Source organism: Vombatus ursinus, unplaced genomic scaffold (assembly GCF_900497805.2).
Source record: "Vombatus ursinus unplaced genomic scaffold, bare-nosed wombat genome assembly UNPS02014802.1, whole genome shotgun sequence".
Lineage (NCBI taxonomy): Eukaryota > Metazoa > Chordata > Mammalia > Diprotodontia > Vombatidae > Vombatus > Vombatus ursinus.
This window is the reverse complement of record NW_020954580.1, coordinates 5,996,234-6,013,676: the sequence shown is the minus strand read 5'-3', so window position 1 is coordinate 6,013,676 and position 17,443 is coordinate 5,996,234. Positions and strand designations below refer to the sequence as shown.

General features: G+C 47.4%; 1 protein-coding gene across 3 annotated transcripts; it reads left to right on the top strand.

Moving 5' to 3' along the window:
* Positions 1 to 4,497: 4,497 nt before the first annotated feature.
* On the top strand, positions 4,498 to 14,212 carry CTDSP1 (CTD small phosphatase 1). Of its 3 annotated transcripts, XM_027873585.1 has the most exons (8): positions 4,558 to 4,643; positions 7,187 to 7,393; positions 7,753 to 7,901; positions 9,480 to 9,581; positions 9,809 to 9,865; positions 10,803 to 10,895; positions 11,408 to 11,593; positions 11,870 to 12,174. In XM_027873585.1, exons 2-8 carry the CDS (start codon positions 7,384 to 7,386, stop codon positions 11,996 to 11,998), a joined length of 726 nt encoding a protein of 241 aa, XP_027729386.1. In that variant the 5' UTR covers positions 4,558 to 4,643; positions 7,187 to 7,383; the 3' UTR covers positions 11,999 to 12,174. The 3 variants fall into 3 exon arrangements, with proteins under 3 accessions (XP_027729387.1, XP_027729385.1, XP_027729386.1); XM_027873586.1 differs by lacking the exons at positions 7,187 to 7,393; positions 11,870 to 12,174 and adding an exon at positions 12,181 to 14,212 and having other exon boundaries at positions 4,498 to 4,643; XM_027873584.1 differs by lacking the exon at positions 7,187 to 7,393 and having other exon boundaries at positions 4,500 to 4,643.
* The last annotated feature ends 3,231 nt before the right edge of the window (positions 14,213 to 17,443 follow it).

Sequence of the window (17,443 nt, the reverse complement as noted above, 5' to 3'; positions counted from 1 at the left end):
CTACGTTACTGCTGTTGAAGGTCACCCATTTTCCAGCCTCAAGGTTATCTTCTACCCTTCCCTCTCCCTCCTTTCCACTAGAAGCAACAAACTGCCAGATCTAATTGATTGGCTGGGGACTCCACATGACCACTCTAATTGAGACTCTAATCACCTCTGGACCAGACTACTGCAACAGTCTCCTAATTGGTATTTGTCCTATTGCCACGTTACCCTATACATCCTCTGTACAGCTGCCAGATTAGTCTTTAAATACTGCGTCTGGCTAAGTCACCGCCCCACCCCCACCCGAGCTCAAGAACGTTCTGTAGCTCCCTACTGTCTCTAGGATAACATCCAAACTTTTCAGTGTGCTGTGTAAATTCTATAAATCTACCTCCAGCCTCTTCCAGGCTTATATCATATTTCTCCCCTTCACACGTTCTGAATTCCACGCAAACTGGCCTCCTGGTTCTTGTAATTCAGCATTCCATCTTCACTTTCCATAGGCCCCCGTCTGCCTCATCTCTGTCTCATGAGTCCTTAACTTTTTTTGAGGCTGGGCTTTTGGCCACTCCTATTGGAAGCTTCCCTGATTTCTGAGAGTTGTTACAGCTCTCTCCCTGCTCAAATTAGCTTCATGCATTTGTACATGTAGATTCCTCCCAAAAGAATGCAAATTTCTTTTTCAAGGCAAAGACCAGTTTTATTTTGCCTTCATAGGCTCCAGGACCTAGCAGAGTGCCTCTTACGTGTCATGGTAGGGATTTAAATGTTTGTTGAAATTAATTGACCTCAGCAGAGGAATCGGGACAGCAAAAGCTTCACCAGGGAGATGAACCAAAGCGGGGAAACTGAGGCACACAGAGATGAAGACCTAGTCGTGGGGGCCAAGAAACCTGATATTCATTCCACCCTGTGGCTCCTAAATAAAAATTTGGTCTATAGGACGAAGTCTGGTGAAATGGGGGAGGGGAGGAAAAGAGTTCTTTCAAACTGCCCACTTAGGGGACTAATCTTTTTGCAGAAATTGCCTGCATTCTATGCTCCAGTAATAAAAATAGCTCAGATTTGTAAAGCCCCTTAAGGTTTGCAGAGTGATTTTACATACATTTTTAATTCAGTTCTCACAAAAATCCAGTATTGTTAGTCTCTCCCTCCCCTCATTTTGCACATGAGGAAACTGAGGTTCAGAAGGGTTGTAGCTTGCTTGTAACTACTTGCTTGTAAATGGAGGATTCCAACTTAGTTCTCCCTGATGTCAAGCCCAGAACTCTAGCCACCGGGCCGGGATGATGCAGGAACAACCAAAATCAGTTTCCTTCCTTCCTCCACACCCCCCCCCCAAATCCATCCTAGTCATTGGAGACAGGATAGAGCCAGATCAACTTTTTATTTGTCTAAATCTAAATAAAAATACAAGAATCAAATTACAGCAAAAAAAAAAAAGAAAGAAAGAAAAGAAAAGAAAGAAAGAAAGAAACCCCAAACCACCTCTTACTCCACAGGCTGACCGCTGAAGAAGGATAGGACAGCTCTTCTTTCAATGGTCTTCTTTGTTCAGCTAGAAAATGGGTTGCTGCAGGTTGATCTCCCAGTTTCTCTTTACATTTGACCCCCTAGGGGTTCAAAGAAAGGAGTCCTTCCCCCCCTCCCACCCCCACCCCCCACCCCTTCCACATTTGTAGTGCTTAAGGTTTTGGAGGGAGGGTGGTGTAGAGACCAGAGTTAATCTCTAGAGCCAGGGACAGTTTCTGACACATTCTTGACTGTGTGACGTTGGGCAAGTCACTTACTCCCTAAGATTATGTTTCAGAGAAGGTGCCAAACTGCATTGGTAAAAAGAGTGTCTTCATGCAGGAATTCCTTATGCCAATGAAATCATGTGCTTTATAATTTAAAGTTTACAAAGCACTTTCCTCATTAACATCCAGGAACTCTAAGCAAAGTCTTTGTGATCCACTTCCTTAAATATAACCCCTGTCTCATCAATAGCCATAATTTCCCTCCCTGTCTCCCAGACCCATCAGGGCCAGCCATCAGGGTGATCAATTAGGGGAAAAAAGATTTGAATTTGGGAAGATAGTTCCAGGCCCAGTGCTCTATCCACAGCGCTATCTAGTGGCTAATCCTGACTCTTCACTGGCCCTTGATAGCGAAGTCACTGCTACCCAGATCTCATCTTTTCAGAGATGCAGAACCAGAAAGGACATTAGAGGTCATCTGGTGAACTCATACCTGGACAGGAAGCCCCTCTTCAGCAGCCCCAAGAAGTGAATGGCTTTAACCCCATAAGGATAGGGAATTCTGCCTGTATCCTCCTCATATAACAGATAAAGGTCATATCCTTTGCTCCCTCCCCACCCCGTCAGCCCAAGTACAGACTGTCCACCTCTAAGAGCCCAGTGAAGTGAAAAAGTCCTGTATTTGGAGTAAAAAGACATGGGTTTGAATCCCAACACTGCTACCAAACAACTGAATAAATCCCAATGAGGAAGTTGGCGCAGGTCCAGCTCTGATACTACTCCTGTCCCACTGGTGTCCCTGTGGCCAGGGAGGTCAGGCACCTGGCCTCAATGCAGATAAGCACACTGGAGAGAAATCTTCCTTGATCTCCCCCACCCCATACTTGAGGGCTTCATCCAAGGCAAATGACACCTGGGCAAGTGCCCAGGTGGCACTCATAGCGAATGCCTCCCAGAGCCCCATGGCCCTCTACTTTCAGATCAAGGCACAGAAGCTCCCCTAGGGAGGAAGGACCCCCTAAGACACAATCCAGGTCAGTTAGGTGGTGCAGTGGGTAAAGTACAGGAAGACCTGAGTTCAAATGTGACCTCAGACACTTACTAGCTGAGTGCCCCTGGGCAAGTCACTTCACCCTGTTTACCTCAGTTTCCTCATCTGTAAAATGGGTTGGAGAAGGAAAGGGTAAATCACTCCAGTATCTTTGCAAAGAAAACCCTGGATGGGGTTCGGAAAAGTCGGACACAACAGAAAAGACTGAACAAAAACAACAATAGACAGAGATTGTCTCTATTAGAGACAAATGGAGACAATCAGAGACCTAGAACTCAGGATAAAAACTAGGAGTGGATATGTACAGGGCAGCTAGGTGGCGGCATAGTGCATAGAGTCCAGGGCTTTGAGTCAGGAAGAGTCATCTTCATGAGTTCAAATATGACCTCAGACACTTACTTGCTGTGTGACCCTGGACAAGTCACTTAACCCTGTTTGCCTCGGTTTCCCTATCTGTAAAATGAGCTGGAGAAGAAAATGCAAGCCACTTCAGAATCTTTGCAAATGGAGTCACAAGGAATCGGACACGACTGAAAAAAAGACTGAACAAGAAAATATAATCCACACCGCACAAGACATAGACTCACCCCTAGGCAAATGGGCTTTGAGACACAGCCTTTCAAATTCCGAAAACACTACAGTCGGTATTATCGACACTGATGGAAAGTATTGTAAAGTGCCATGTAAACGTGAGTTATTATTAATTTATTGTTATCATTGATTATTAATCAATTTTTTATTATCATATGAACAGATGTTCATTATTAATTAACAGAATCTTGGACATTTCTTGGAAGTTAGGGAGGTCCTCGGGGCTCCATGCTGGTGAATACTGGTAGTATCAATACTGCCATCACATAACTCGTGTATTATATTTTGTTAATTCTATTAATTTTATTCTTTTTTAAACTTTTAAAAAATTTTGAGTTCCGAATTCCCTCCTTCCAGCCTCTCTCCCACCCATTGAAAAAGCAAGCAATATGATACCCACTCGTGTATTATATGTTAAATCAATATATTGAATAGTATGGCTTGAGTGTCCAGTATATCTGGGCCTCGTTCTTCCTGCAAGGAAGTTGGAAAACATTCCTACTCCAGATCCAACGACCTTTGGTTCTATAGACTTGTGGCATTCCTGGACCTACTAGGATCGAGAAAACCTAGGTTCTAACGGTTCAACGGTTAAATCTAACATAATCTAACATTAACTGTGTGCCCTTGGGCCAATCTGAGTCTCAGTTTCCTTATCAGGAAAATGGGAATAACAATACCTGCCAGAGGGGGTGGGGACGAGTTTGGGACGTGAGGAATGCTTCGGGAGAAAAGAAAGCCTTACTTAAATAGTAAGATTATCTTCAGTACTTTGGGCCCAGCCCCGAGCTGGTTGAATTTGATTCGGCTGAACTATCAATAATTATTAAATTCCGCCTCTAAACTCAGTCGGGGTGGAACTACCCGGCACCCCCCCCCCAAAAAAAGAGGGAGGAAGCGTGAATGTGGAGACCTGGTTACTCGGAAGTCATCGCCCTTTTAAGGGGGAACCTTGAAACGGCGCCAGGGTTCCATGTTTGTATCCGCCTCGCGGGGAGGAAACTCCATGTTGTAACAAAGTTTCCTCCGCACCCCCTCCCTCCCCCCCCGTTTTTTCTCCCTCCCCCCTCGAGCCTCCCCCCTCCTCCTTATTTCCTGGGGATCCCTATCTCCCTTCCTCTCCCTCCCCCCCCGCGCCCCCATTCCGGCCCGAGCTGGGGGGGGGGGCCGGGCGACGGGGGCAGAGTCCGGCCCAAGACCGCCTGGCCCCATGGACAGCTCGGCCGTCATCACTCAGATTAGCAAGGAAGAGGCGCTGAGTCCGCTGCGGGGGAAAGGTAGCCGGGCAGGCAGGGCTGGGGGAGGGGAGGGGGTGCAAGGTTGGAGGAGGGAAGGGTGCAGGGCTGGGGAGGGGAGAAGAGACGGGGTGCACTGGCCGGCCGAACGCCAAAGGGCCGCTCGCTCGCCTTCACTCTCTGTACCATCTCTCCTGGACGATCTCAAAGCACCAAGTAGTGCTCGGAAAGGGGAGTTTGAACTACCAGCTCTGGGGACTTGGGGCGGGGTTTCGCTCCTTTGGCGCTCTCGCTGAGCCAAAGTGGGGAAACTGAGGCTGGCGAGTGGAAGGTGGCAGGGGATGCGGGACTGGGAGGCTGGGGTAGTCTGAGGCAACAAGATCTTCTTCCGTGTCACCCCACCCTCACCCCGGGAGTCTGGGAACTGAACCCAAGCAGCTGGGGGCCTAGGGAAGTAACGGGCTGCGCCTGGGGGAATTGCATATTTGGGGGGTGGGAGGGGGCGAATCAAGGCCACTCAGACTCCACCCCCTTCTGAGCCGGGTGTCAGGTTGGGGTGGTAACGAGGAGGGGGTGTATGCTGTGGGTCCGAGGAGTGAGAGGGGACTGTACTTTGCTAATCTAAGAATGGGCCAGGGTGGAGTGGGGAGGGGGGTGCTCCGCCCCGCTCCTTCCCCCCACTTCCTGAATCGAGCTTGAAAGCATTGATTCTGAGTCCAGCCACTTCTTAGGGCCACCCAGCCCAGCTTGGAGCAGATTTCATAGTACCCTAGCAAGGGGGGTGAGGCGAGGGAGGTATCAGGCAGTCAGAAACTTGGGCTTGGGTCTGCACATTTGGGGTGGGGGGATACCCTATCTGAGCATACACGGCACACACCAGAAGAACGTCACTTGTTTTCAAACCCCGACCCCACCCCCAGCTTTCTATCACTCCCCAGCAGGCTTGCTTTGAGCACCCTTCTACACTCACGTAGCATCGAAGTGGGAGTTCCATTCAGAGACTGGGTCTCCCAACTGGATTGAAATTGACGTTATCGTGTGTGCTACGGTGGTTAAGCTAACTTCCTTATTATCCAACTGCAGGGGCGGGAAGACCCCCAGCCCCCGAAGTTCGGTGAGCTAGGGGTGCAGGAGGTTAGAGCTGCTTCAGGCCTAAGGGGAGGGGAGCGTGAGGGGACAGGGACTGAGACGTGTCGGTCCAGATGGTGCGGGACGGAGTACAGGCTCACCAGTGTCTGGCTATTCTCCTGACTCCCCCCTAGTGCCAGCTGGCGCTGTGGACATTGAACCCTAATGTCCAGAGGGAGGAGCTAGAAGGCAGGAAGGGAGTTGGTGGGAGGTAATAGCGAGGGTAGTGTGTGTGAGAGAGAGAGAGAGAGAGAGAGAGAGAGAGAGAGAGAGAGAGAGAGGGAGATCTGTCCTTGGATAGGGAAAAGAGCACAGATCTGAGTTCAAATTCTCACTTTGCTGTTTACCACCTATTTGATCCTTGGGCAAATCACTCTCTGAACCCGTTTCTTCATTTATAAAATTAAGACAGAGGTGATTGACGCAAGGTGCAGAGCCATAGATTTTTGGACCTGACAATTTTTGGTTTTTGGTGGACTCTGTTTACTTGTGACAAGCAAAGGTTTGGTTTTTTTCTCCTTCTGTTTTTAATTTAAAGGGGGTGGTGGTAGAGGAGATTAGCAGTAGTGATACCAAGAAACAGAGTAACATTTTTTTAATGCATAAGAAAACAGAAGGACTTTCAGAGGGGAGCGGAGTACAGTTTTGAAAGTAATGTATAGAATGTATTATATACTTTTTAAAAAGGCAGTGAAATGGAGATTCACAGTTTCGAATAAAATCATCTTTTTTGTTTTCTGCCCTTTTCTAATATTTAAGTTCAGAATAATTTTTCTTTTAATGAGGAATTTGGATTTTGAGTTGAAGAGCTTATGGTCCCTTCTTCAAATTCTGTGATCTCATCACATAATATTACTTCTCTGGGGTCAGCCAGTCTTAGAGACATAAACCTCTGTGTCTGGCATCTTGATTTATCCCTTGTAAATTTGTTTTTTCCCCCCAAAAACACTTCAGTATACACCAATGAATGAGGATTGTGTATAAAACCATGAGCTCTTATGTTCATTTTTTAAAAAATGTATCTTAAACTTAAGAAGGTAGTAATAAAATTGCCCTGTGTCCCCTTCTGAACTTTTTTGTTTTGAGTGTTTTACTGAGACTCTTTTCTTTCTTTTGATCTCTCTGTCACTACACACTAAACTATCCACCTCCCTACCCCCAAGCCCTCTCTTTTAACCCATAAATCTAGTCAGTAAAAAAAAAAAAATCCCCTTGGCAGTATCTGACAAATGTCCCACTCTGCACATCTATTCCATGGCTTCTCTCTAAGAGGCGGCTGATGTGTGTCACCATTTCTCCCTCAAAGTTCTGATGTCTTTCAAAGTTGTTTTCCCTTATGTTACCGGGGTCATCTTGTCGATGCATCGGTTCATACTAAGCCGCATTCTTCATTAGCATAATTTTTCAAATCTTGGTCTACTTCCTGACCTGAACTGATTTCCTTTGACTTCCCTTAGGGGGAGCCCACAGGTTGAGAGTCAAGGATTCAGCCCCACCGGTGGGAAGCAGCCAAGTCTGACTGAGGAAATGCTTGCCTGGCAACTGTCCCCTCCCATTTGGTGGCTATCTGTGTGCCTCATCCCCTCCTTGGCGGCCAGGGAGTAAGCAGGGCTTCAGTAGAGAGGAGACAGCTGGGAACTTAGCATCCTTGGAAATGCTCCAAGGTTAGGTGACTTGTGCCTCAGGCCCAGGTGGGGATTTTTGGAGGGTTTTAGATTGATAGGAGCATAGATTTAGAGCTGGCAGACACCTCACAGGTCACTGAGCCCAACTCTCTTTTTACATATGCAAAGAAAAGTTAAATGACTTGGCCGTTTATGCGCTAATAGTAAGAGGGATAGAAGCAGTATTTGAACTCAGACCTTCTGACTCATTCCACTGCGTCATGCTACCTTCCTCATTCTCCCCAAGCATCCTGGCTTTTTTGGTGTTCCGATCTTGACAAAGGGTGGGGCTGAGTGTGGGTCTTGGTGTTCCCGTCCACAAGGAGACCAGCCCACTGTATGATCTTTGGACTCTACAGGTGATCAGCCGTCATCACCTTCGAAAAAACCCCGGAGCCAAGGAATTATCCATTCTCTGTTTTGCTGCCTGTGTCACGACGACACAGAGCCTGTGCCCATTAACAATAATGCCCCGCTGCTGGTGGAGGAGAATGGGACTGTTCCCAAGGTCAGTAAACTGTCAGGGTGCCCCCTCAAGGGGCAATATAATTATTGTCATCTCCATCACCACATTATTAATGAACAAATCACTTACATTTAGACAACCTTTTAAGGTTCCCAGCATGCTTGCTTGCTTTCTATTTTTTTTTTTTTATGAAGCAATCAGGGTTAAGTGTTACATAGCTAGTAAGTATCTGAGATTGTATTTGAACTCAGGTCCTTCTGACTCCAGAGCCAGTGCTGTATCCAGTTCCACACCTAGCTGTCCCCAGCAGGTTTTCTTTGCAACAATTTGAGGAGGGTAGGGCATGTAGGTGCTACTATTGCCATTTTACAGATGAGGAAACTGAGGCCAGAGAGGTCAGATGTCTTGCCCAGAGTCACACAACTAAGAACATTAGAGCTGCTGTTTTGCCTTGGGCCTCCTGACCATGTGAGCCCCTGAGTTAATCATTAGAGTAATAGAACCTGTATACCGCTCTCAACTTTTCAAATTGCTTTCATAGAATTCAGTTCAGCTATATAATCATTAAGTGCCTAGCCTTAGCTTTAATATAATAGAGTGGATGGTGGCTAAGTATTCCACATACTTAATGGATGCATTTAATTAGATGAGTCATTTAACTTTAATGAAGCCTCAGTTTCCTCATTTGCAAAATGGGAAAATAACGTTTATTCCTACCTCACAGGAGTGGCTCAAAGGATCAAGGATAGGGACTAGATCTGTGTTTTCCTTGGCACAGAGAGCTCTGGAATGAGGAAAGCCCTTCCAGCAATGTGCAATGGCCCTATCTGTTTTATGTCTAGTCTTACAGAATTTACTAAGCACTGGGATGGTAAGTGATTTGCCCACAGCCTCAGTCAGTCATTGGGTGACTGAGTGGGGCATTTGAGCCCAGGTCTTCCGTACTCTTGGAAGGTCAGTTTTCTGTGCCAAAACCACCTCATTATGAGCATCAAATTAAGTAACATACGCTATATCTCAAACCTTCAAGTGCTTTACAAATGTCGGATGTTTATTATTGTTGTCATTGTCATTTGCAAGGCTTGGGGGATACAGGCATTTTGTAGTTTCATCCTCCCAGAAGCCCTGGAAGACAAGATAGGGCAGATAACTGTGCATTTTACAGATGAGGAAACTGAGGACAAGTGAAATCATTTGCTTCCAGGTCTTCTGGAAGTGAGTATCAGAGCCAAGACCAGAATCCTGGGCATCTGATTTTCCATCTGGGACAATTCACTGTGCTCTCCTGAGGAGGGGCAGCTGAGGAAGTGTTCTTTAGGAAGTAGGGATTGAGGGGCAGCTAGGGCAGCTAGGTGGTGCAGCTAGGTGGAGCACTGGCCTTGAAGGACCTGAGTTCAAATCTGGCCTCAGACACTTACTAGCTGTGTGACCCTGGGCAAGTCACTTAACTCCAATTGCCTCAAAAACACACACATACACACACACACACACAAACACACTAATAAAAAGGGAAGTCAGGACTGAGGCATAGAAGAAGAGGCATTTGGGGACATTGACTTGTCCTGTTGCTTCTTGGTGGACAGCCATCCTGTTACCTGTCCCCCTTTGTCCTCCCAACAGGCACCGGCTAAATATCTTCTTCCTGAGGCCAAAGCCCAGGACTTGGGCAAAATCTGTGTGGTCATTGACCTGGATGAGACGTTGGTGCACAGTTCATTTAAGGTTGGATTATGACTTTGGGACCCTCCCAGCCCCAGCACGACCCCTCCCACCACCCTCTAAAGTCCTGGGGCTGGAGCTCCTTATGCCCCCCTGCCAGCTGGCCTGTTCTCCCTCCCTCCTTTTCCTTCCCGCTGTCTCCGAGGGAGTGGCTGGAAGTGTGCTTCGGCCCCACTGCCAGAGCTCAGTCACTCGGTCACTCGGCCACAGCCTTTTTGCATTTCCTACAGCCCGTGAACAATGCAGACTTCATCATCCCTGTGGAGATTGATGGAATGGTTCACCAGGTGAGTGGATGGGGGAGGGCCATGGGGTCAAGGGCAGGGATTAGGGGGGTGGGGGAGGGCGGAAGGGTAAGAAGGCAGGGAAGAGCCAAACTCACTGGTTTCCTTTGAATTTCTGAGGCTGTCAGACTTTAGGATCTCCTCGCTTCCCACCATTCTCTCAAATGTTAGAGCTGGAAGGGGCCTTGGGTATGACAGAGTTTGGGGTGGAGGTTTGGGAGTCCTTAATCTGGGGTCCATAATTTTTTTTTCTATTTTGATAATTGTACTAAACAGTTTAATTTATGTCCCTTGTAATCCTGTGAGTTTTGTCTTGTGCATTTAAAAACATGATTCTGAGAAAGGATGTGTAAACTTCACCATACACAGTAAAGATTAGAATGTTTGATCTAGTCCAACCATCCCATTTTACAGATTATGAAGGGAAGGAAGTGACTTGGTCCAAGGTCGAACAGCTATTTAGCTGCTTTCTTATTTTGGCTCTATTGAGAAAGTCTAGGGCCTTTTGCTTATTTCTCTTCTTCCAAATCTCTGCCCTCCTCTCACCTCTCACCCCACCCTGTGGCCGGGACCCGTTTCAAGTAATCCAGGATAGGCTGTTTTTTCTTCAGCCTGTTCTCCATTACTTGGTTCGGGGGCCGGTACCCAGCATCGCTTGGGGTGAGGAGGGCCCTAGGGTACCCTGTCCTGTGCCCCTACCCCACCTGTAGGCCTTTCCCCTAGCAATCTGAATGTGACCTCATTCCTCCTATGAGACAGGTAGAATCAGAGAATTAGTCATGGTGGCAGTGTTGGGTGTGGAGAATAGGGAAGTTTGGTCCCTGCACCTTCAGATCAGCTAGCGTTTCTGGGCTTCTCCACCTTCAGTTCCCATGGGAGGGTAGCTGGAAAGTCTTCCCCTTCTCGGCCAGGCCAGTCCCCTCACTGACCCTGCCCCCAGGTCTATGTGCTGAAACGGCCCCATGTGGACGAGTTCCTGCAGCGGATGGGGGAGCTGTTTGAGTGTGTGCTCTTCACAGCCAGCCTGGCCAAGGTGAGCCCCTGCCTTCATAACTCACCCCCACCCCTTCCCTCACTGCTATAGGGCAGCTCCCTGGACAGGCCTCCACTCCTTCCTTCCTCCTTTTTCTATAAGGTGGGTGCGTATAAGAGTTAGGACTTCTCTCCTGAGTCCCCCTTTGCTAGGATCCCCATCACTCTTCACCACTAGTCAGGCTGAAGTAAAGATATCAACTTCCCCTTCAAGCCCTCCTACTACAATAACAGTAATTAATAGTAACAATAATAGTAAGAATAGTAATAATAGCTAGCTTTTATGTAGCATTGCAAAGTTTGCAAAGCACTTTATGTTATCTCCTTTGATCTCCTAACAACCCTGTGAGACAAATGTTATTATTTAACATTATTGTTTGTTATTGTTTAAGTAATTTGCCCACACTAGCTAGTAGCTGAGGCTGGATTGAAACCTCAGGTCTTCCCTGCACCAAGTGTAACATGCTATACATCATGCCATCCATTTCTGACCCCCCCCCCACTCCCTCCCAGTATGCAGACCCTGTTGCTGACCTGTTGGACAAGTGGGGGTCTTTTCGGGCCCGGCTCTTTCGAGAGTCCTGCGTCTTCCACCGAGGGAACTACGTCAAAGACCTGAGCCGTCTGGGTCGGGACCTTCGGAGGGTGCTCATCTTGGACAATTCTCCAGCCTCCTACGTCTTCCACCCAGACAATGCCGTGAGTATGAGGGATCGCTGGGGAGGGGAGGAAAGAGTCAGACTCCTGGAGTTTGGGACTGAGCGGAGGAGTGGATCAAAGGTGGGACAAAGGATTTGGAGATTAGCAGGGCTGATGAAGAAACGCCAATGGATTTCCCTACTCTGGATGGACCCTTCCAGGCACCATCTTAAGACAGGGTGACATGGGATTGTTGACCCAGTGGGACTGGAACAATGGAATGGGATCCCTGCAGTAGCCTTCACCCTCCTCCACGGTTCACATCCTTCTTCTTAGGTACCAGTGGCCTCGTGGTTTGACAACATGAGCGACACAGAGCTACAGGACCTCCTTCCTTTCTTTGAAAGGCTCAGCCGTGTTGATGATGTCTACTCGGTGCTCAAACAACAGAGGACTGAGAGCTAGTAGGGGGTGGGGCTGGTGCCCCTCCTGGTCACCCAGCTCCTAGGCCCCCTGCTTGTCTCACAGAGCTAGGTCTGGCCAGGCACTCGCCACCCCTGAGCCCCCACCTCAGCATCATGGAAGCTGATTCACTCTCTTCACACTTGAACTTCCTGTCACTCTCTTCCTTTTTTTTTTTTTTAAAGGAACGAATCAATTTTTAAATTCAGTGCCATGGGGAAGGACTCTATCCCCTTACCACTGCCACCAGCCAGCCCAGCCCACCTCACCAGATCCAGAATGGGAGGAGTGGATGAGGGTGATCAGAGAGATAAAGGAGCGGCAAGACCGAAGATGACCTCAGGCTTCAGGCTTCACCTCCTTTGTCCGACTCCCTCCACATCTGGCTGGGTCCTCTAGTACCAAGCATCAGTGCCTTAGATACTCTCCTGCTCCAGAAATGGAACTGTGGAAGGGGGTTAAGGTTGGAGGTGGGGACCCCCTACCCTTCTGTTCTCTTTCCTCTCTTCCAGTATTGCTGAGTTTCTCTGCTGCCAAATGTTGGGGACCCTTCTTAGGGAGGTGGGGAAGGGGAGTAGAGGGTAACAGTTCTTGTTCTGTGACCCAGTGCCTCAACCCCCTGAACTGCCACTCCCCTCCCCCCCAGCCTGCCCTTCTTGGTAGGCAAGGTTGGATGCAAAGTGCCTTGTTCAGAGCCCTTTCTCCCCAGAGGTTGGGGGTGGTAAGGAAAAATATAGGAGATGTCCCCAAAGCAGGTTTCTCCCTAAAAACAGTTCAGTTGAGAAGGATGGGAGGGGAGGTTTGATTTCAGGCAGCTCCCACACTCTCCCTCTGAAATGGATTCTTTCAATTAGTCCCTCTTAAAAGGGGGAGGATGACTATTACAGATGGGGAAACTGAGTCATATTAAAGAAGGGCCTACTGCCCTAGACCTGAAAAGGACCTACAAATACTGCCTCTGACCCCTAGGGTCTGCATGGGGTGGGCTAGGGGGCAAATACAGGAATCCCCTCAGTAATGTAACATTCTCAGGCCTGGGAGGCCCATTCTCCCCTAGTTCTTCCTGCCTTCTCCCCCCCCCCCCCCCGTCCCCCACACACACCCCTCCTTTCTCTCACGTCTGCCTTAACCATTAATATCCCAGGCCAAATGAAGCAGCCATTTGGGTGTGACTAACCCTTTCAGTCCCCAGGTGGTGTCTGGGGGAGGGGAGGGAAAAGGGGCTGGGGACCAGGGCTCCCAGCCCTACATCGTGCCATATAAATATGTATATGTGTATATAGATTTTTAGAGGAAAGGGGCAGGGAGTTTGAAAGGGTGGGAAGTCACTCCTTATCCCTCTTCTGGTCCTTGGACCTGAGAGGTAAAGGAGAGTGGGATGGGAAAGGATTTTTACATTTTTTTAAATTGCTATTTTCTGAACGGAGCGAGTGGGATTTGGGGATTCCAGTTCCTCATTCCCCTGCTCCACTCCTGCTCCGGGCCCACTAGTTCCGGAGCTAAGTCTGGTGCACCCTTAGTTTCCCCATATACCCCTGGTGGCTAATTTGGCTGAAAGGTTTGGTTGCAGCCCCAAGTGGGGTGGAGTTGAGAGCCTCTGGTATCTCCTGTCTCTCTTTCCCCATCTGCATGGGGTTGGGGGGTGGAGGGAGCATCCCTCAGCTCAGTGCAATTCAATACCTGCTTCTATCTGTCCATTCTCCATATGCCCCTTGCTTTGGGTCTGGCTTAAGGTGACTATGTGGGAATCCCCCTTTTGCCCAGAGGTGATCTCTTTCCCAGCAGACTCCTGGTCCCAAAGTTTCCCCACAGGGCTATTAGGATGTCAGGAATTTTGGTGGCCAGACCAAACTTTTTTTTTCTCGTGCCAACCTAAGCCATACAGCCCTTATCCCTAACTCCTCTATGCTTGCTCATTGGGGGTAGCTCCCAAGAAATCCAGAGACTGTGCCCCCTCCCTCCCACCCTGATCCCCTTGGTTCTAAGATAGACCCAAAGGTCAGCCCACTGGCCTTTTCCAGTGCCAAGGGGGAGTCAGAGTGGCAATACATATCAGAGTTTTTTCTTATTTCTCTTAAGCAAGGAGCTAGAGTGGTGGGCAGGGAAGATTGGACAGGGTTGGTGTAGGATATAGCTCCGTATAAGTGCCTTTTGTGGGACCCTCGTGTGATGGGAGTTCCTTGAGTGATAAAGAGAAAACCAGATCCCTCCCAATTAGTTTCTCTGTGTGTGCTTTTTTTTGGAGGGGGGAGAGAAAGGAGGCAATGGACAGGGGGTGAGATCCTGACCATGGGGTTATATGTGAGAGATTGAGTGTCTGGAAGCTTGTGACTAATACTGTGTATTTCTTAGAATGTGTGGGTGCAGGTTGGCCTCTGAAGATATACTCAACATCAGTCATTTCCCCCCACCCTCAAAGGAAACCAGGAACTCCCATAACCTGGGAAGGAATTAGTGGTGTGGTAGAACTTCAAACTGAACTGAATGAGATGAAATTTAATAGCGGTCAGTGTAAAGTCTTAAGCTTGAGATCAAGCAATCAATTTCATAAGTGTCAGATGGGCAAGACATGGTTAGAAAGCAGCTTGTCTGAAGAAAATCTGGGGTTTCTAGTAAAATACAAGCTTAATATGAGTCGACAGTATTATATAGCAACCAAGAACAGTTAATGGGGTCTTGACCTGCATTAAGAAAGGCATAACTGTCAAAGGACAACAGGCAAAATTTATAAAGCACTTTGTCACCCTTAAAGTGTATATAAATGCTAGCTATTGTTATTGTTATTATCATCACCACCACCACCCTCTTACTCTTAGGGTCAGACCAGATCTAGGGGGCTAAGGGGGGCCACAAGGTTGTAGAACTGGGGATGTTTAACATGGAGAAGGTTCTGAGGGGTAGGATAGGGGGAACCCATGATAATTGTCCTCAAGTATTTTAAAGGTTATACTGAGAAAGATTAAATCTAATTCTGTTTGACTACCACTCTATTGAGGAACAATTAGTAGAATAGTAAAGAGACCATGTGGGGCTTGATGTCAGGAAAAAAAAAACAGAATGTGCTGCCTAGGAATGTGCTCTAGAGGTTTACAAGCAAAGGCTGCGTGATTCTTCATTCGATGGTAAGGGGTAGTCTGCCTAGGCTGGGCTAGCTGGCTGCTGAGACCCTTACCAGCTCTAAAATTCTGATTCTGATGTGTATACTTGGGACTTCTGGAAATCAGATTGGCCTCCAGGGTTCCCTGCTTTTCCTTTCTTATTGGCTTCTAATGGGAGCAGCAAAATCCCTTCTGTTGCAGTTTGGAACTGGCATACAGAGCCTGCCATGGGATGAGTACCTCCTTGTAGAAACCCTTATAATTTGGAGGACACTGAGGAGAGGGAAAGAGACCCTGAGCCCCTTCTTTTAGCATCTGCAGGGCTGTCATGTATTGTATTTGAGCAGAACTAGGGCCCATAGGTGGGAGCAATACAAGGAAGAATTTTTTTTATGTAAGTATGTTAATCTTGGTTTTTTTAAATGTCTTTTTTTTTTTTGGCATCATCTACATAGCTCACCCCAGCCCTACCTCACCCAGTGAGCCATCCCTTGCAACAAAGATTTGGAAGGAAAAGGCTTAAAAACCAATTGGCAAAGACAGCTAACATCTATATGTAAGGCTCCCTCTCATAGTTGCCCACCTCTGCAAATGGCTAGGAGGTGCATTTTCTCAAACACTAAGGAGAAGCTTGTTAGTAATGGGACTGCCCCACAATGGGACGAGCAGGCTTATAATATTAAAGAAGTAGGTCATAGAATTTAGAGCTTGAAGGGGCCTAAGCTATTCTCTAGTCCAGGGGAAATGAAAGGATTTGTTCTGTGAAGTTTGGACTCAGTCAAAGGGCCACACTTGAGGACCTAGAGGGCTGCATTTGGCCTCAAGGCCTCTGATTCTCCACCCTGATCTAGTCCTACTGTGGGGTTGCAGAGAACCCTGTTTTGGAACCTGCATCATGGTTGCTTGCTACCTCTGTGACTTTAGGCAAGTCTGGAGGCCCAGAGATGCTAAATGATTTGCCAAGTGGGCTACAATGACAGGCAAAACCAGCCACTACCCTCAGGGAGCTTACAGTCTAATAAGGGAGACAACATGCAAAACATCTATGAACACAAAAGATACATGCAAAATAAATGGGAGGGAATCTCTGAAGGCACTAGCATTAGGATGGACCTGGAAAGTCCTCTTGCAGAAAAAGGTGACCTTTGAGCTGAATCCTGAAAGAGGGCAGCAGGTGGAGGGGAGAAGGGACTTTGTCCTCAGGTGATGGATGTTTTGGCCATCCAAAAAACAAATACAACATGTGGGACCCTACCCAACCCTTTCTGCAGTGGTAGAGAAACAGGAGTGCAGAGCCGAGAACACTCATCTCTGGACTTGACATGAACCAGGAGCTTCTCATAAATTACTCTTCAGCTCATGCTGTCCTTCCCATTGAGATTCACCCTTGTGATGTCATTGGACCTCGACAATGGAGGGACAACATACAACATACATACATACCTCCTGGGAGCTCAGGTTTCTACAGACGTGAGTGAAAGGGTCCTCACTGCCTATGCAAATACTTGAGTCAACACTATATATTTTAGATTCAATACAGCCTTTATTTTATCCCACTTAGAAAGGGTAGGAAACAACTTAAGGGACTAATAGTCCCATTGTAAATCATAAGAATTCTCTTTCCCACTATGGTGAATCACATCTTCCTTTCCCATCCTCAACAGCAATGCTTCCCACCTCCCAATCTATACAGTCCAGTCTATATTTGTAGTACCACCTATACTTCAGACTTTGTTCTCCCAGAAACAAAACAAACCTGGGATTGCTAAAAGGGACTTTCCACCTTTCAGTGAACCCCTTCACCTTCCCTAGGATCCTATATCCAACAACAGGACAGGTAGCCTTAATAAAACGGGATTCCTTATTGCTGGAAATGTTAAAGAAGAGGTTCATAGCCCTCCAGACCCATAGTATCACCCTTCTTGGAGCTCTCCTTGAGGTTTTAAGGGCATCCCCAGGTTCATGATTTAGATGTAAAGGCTGATACTGTAAGCAAACTGGGAGAGCAAGGAATAGTTTGCCAATCAGATTTGTAGAGAGCAGAAGAATTCATGACCAAACAGGAGATAGAGAACATTATGAAATGCAAAATGGATAACTTTGATTACATTAAATTGAAAAGTTTTTGCACCAACAAAGCCAATGCAACCAAGATTAGAAGGAAAGTAGAAAATTGGGGAAGAATTCTTACAACCAGTCTCTCTGATAAGGGCCTCATTTCTAAATTGCGTGCCATCTTGGGGAGAGAGGTGAGGAGGGAGGGGGAGAAAAATTTAAGACTCAAAAGCTTATGGAAGTAATTGTTGATAAATCAAAATATATTAATAAAAAAAGAAGGATACCCCCATTC

Coding starts and splice junctions, on each gene's coding strand:
- CTDSP1 (XM_027873584.1), top strand. CDS start 4,577: ATGGACAGCTCGGCCGTCATCACTCAGATTAGCAAGGAAGAGGCGCTG. Junction 10,896..11,407: donor TCACAGCCAGCCTGGCCAAG/GTGAGCCCCTGC, acceptor ACTCCCTCCCAG/TATGCAGACCCTGTTGCTGA. Junction 11,594..11,869: donor TCTTCCACCCAGACAATGCC/GTGAGTATGAGG, acceptor CCTTCTTCTTAG/GTACCAGTGGCCTCGTGGTT.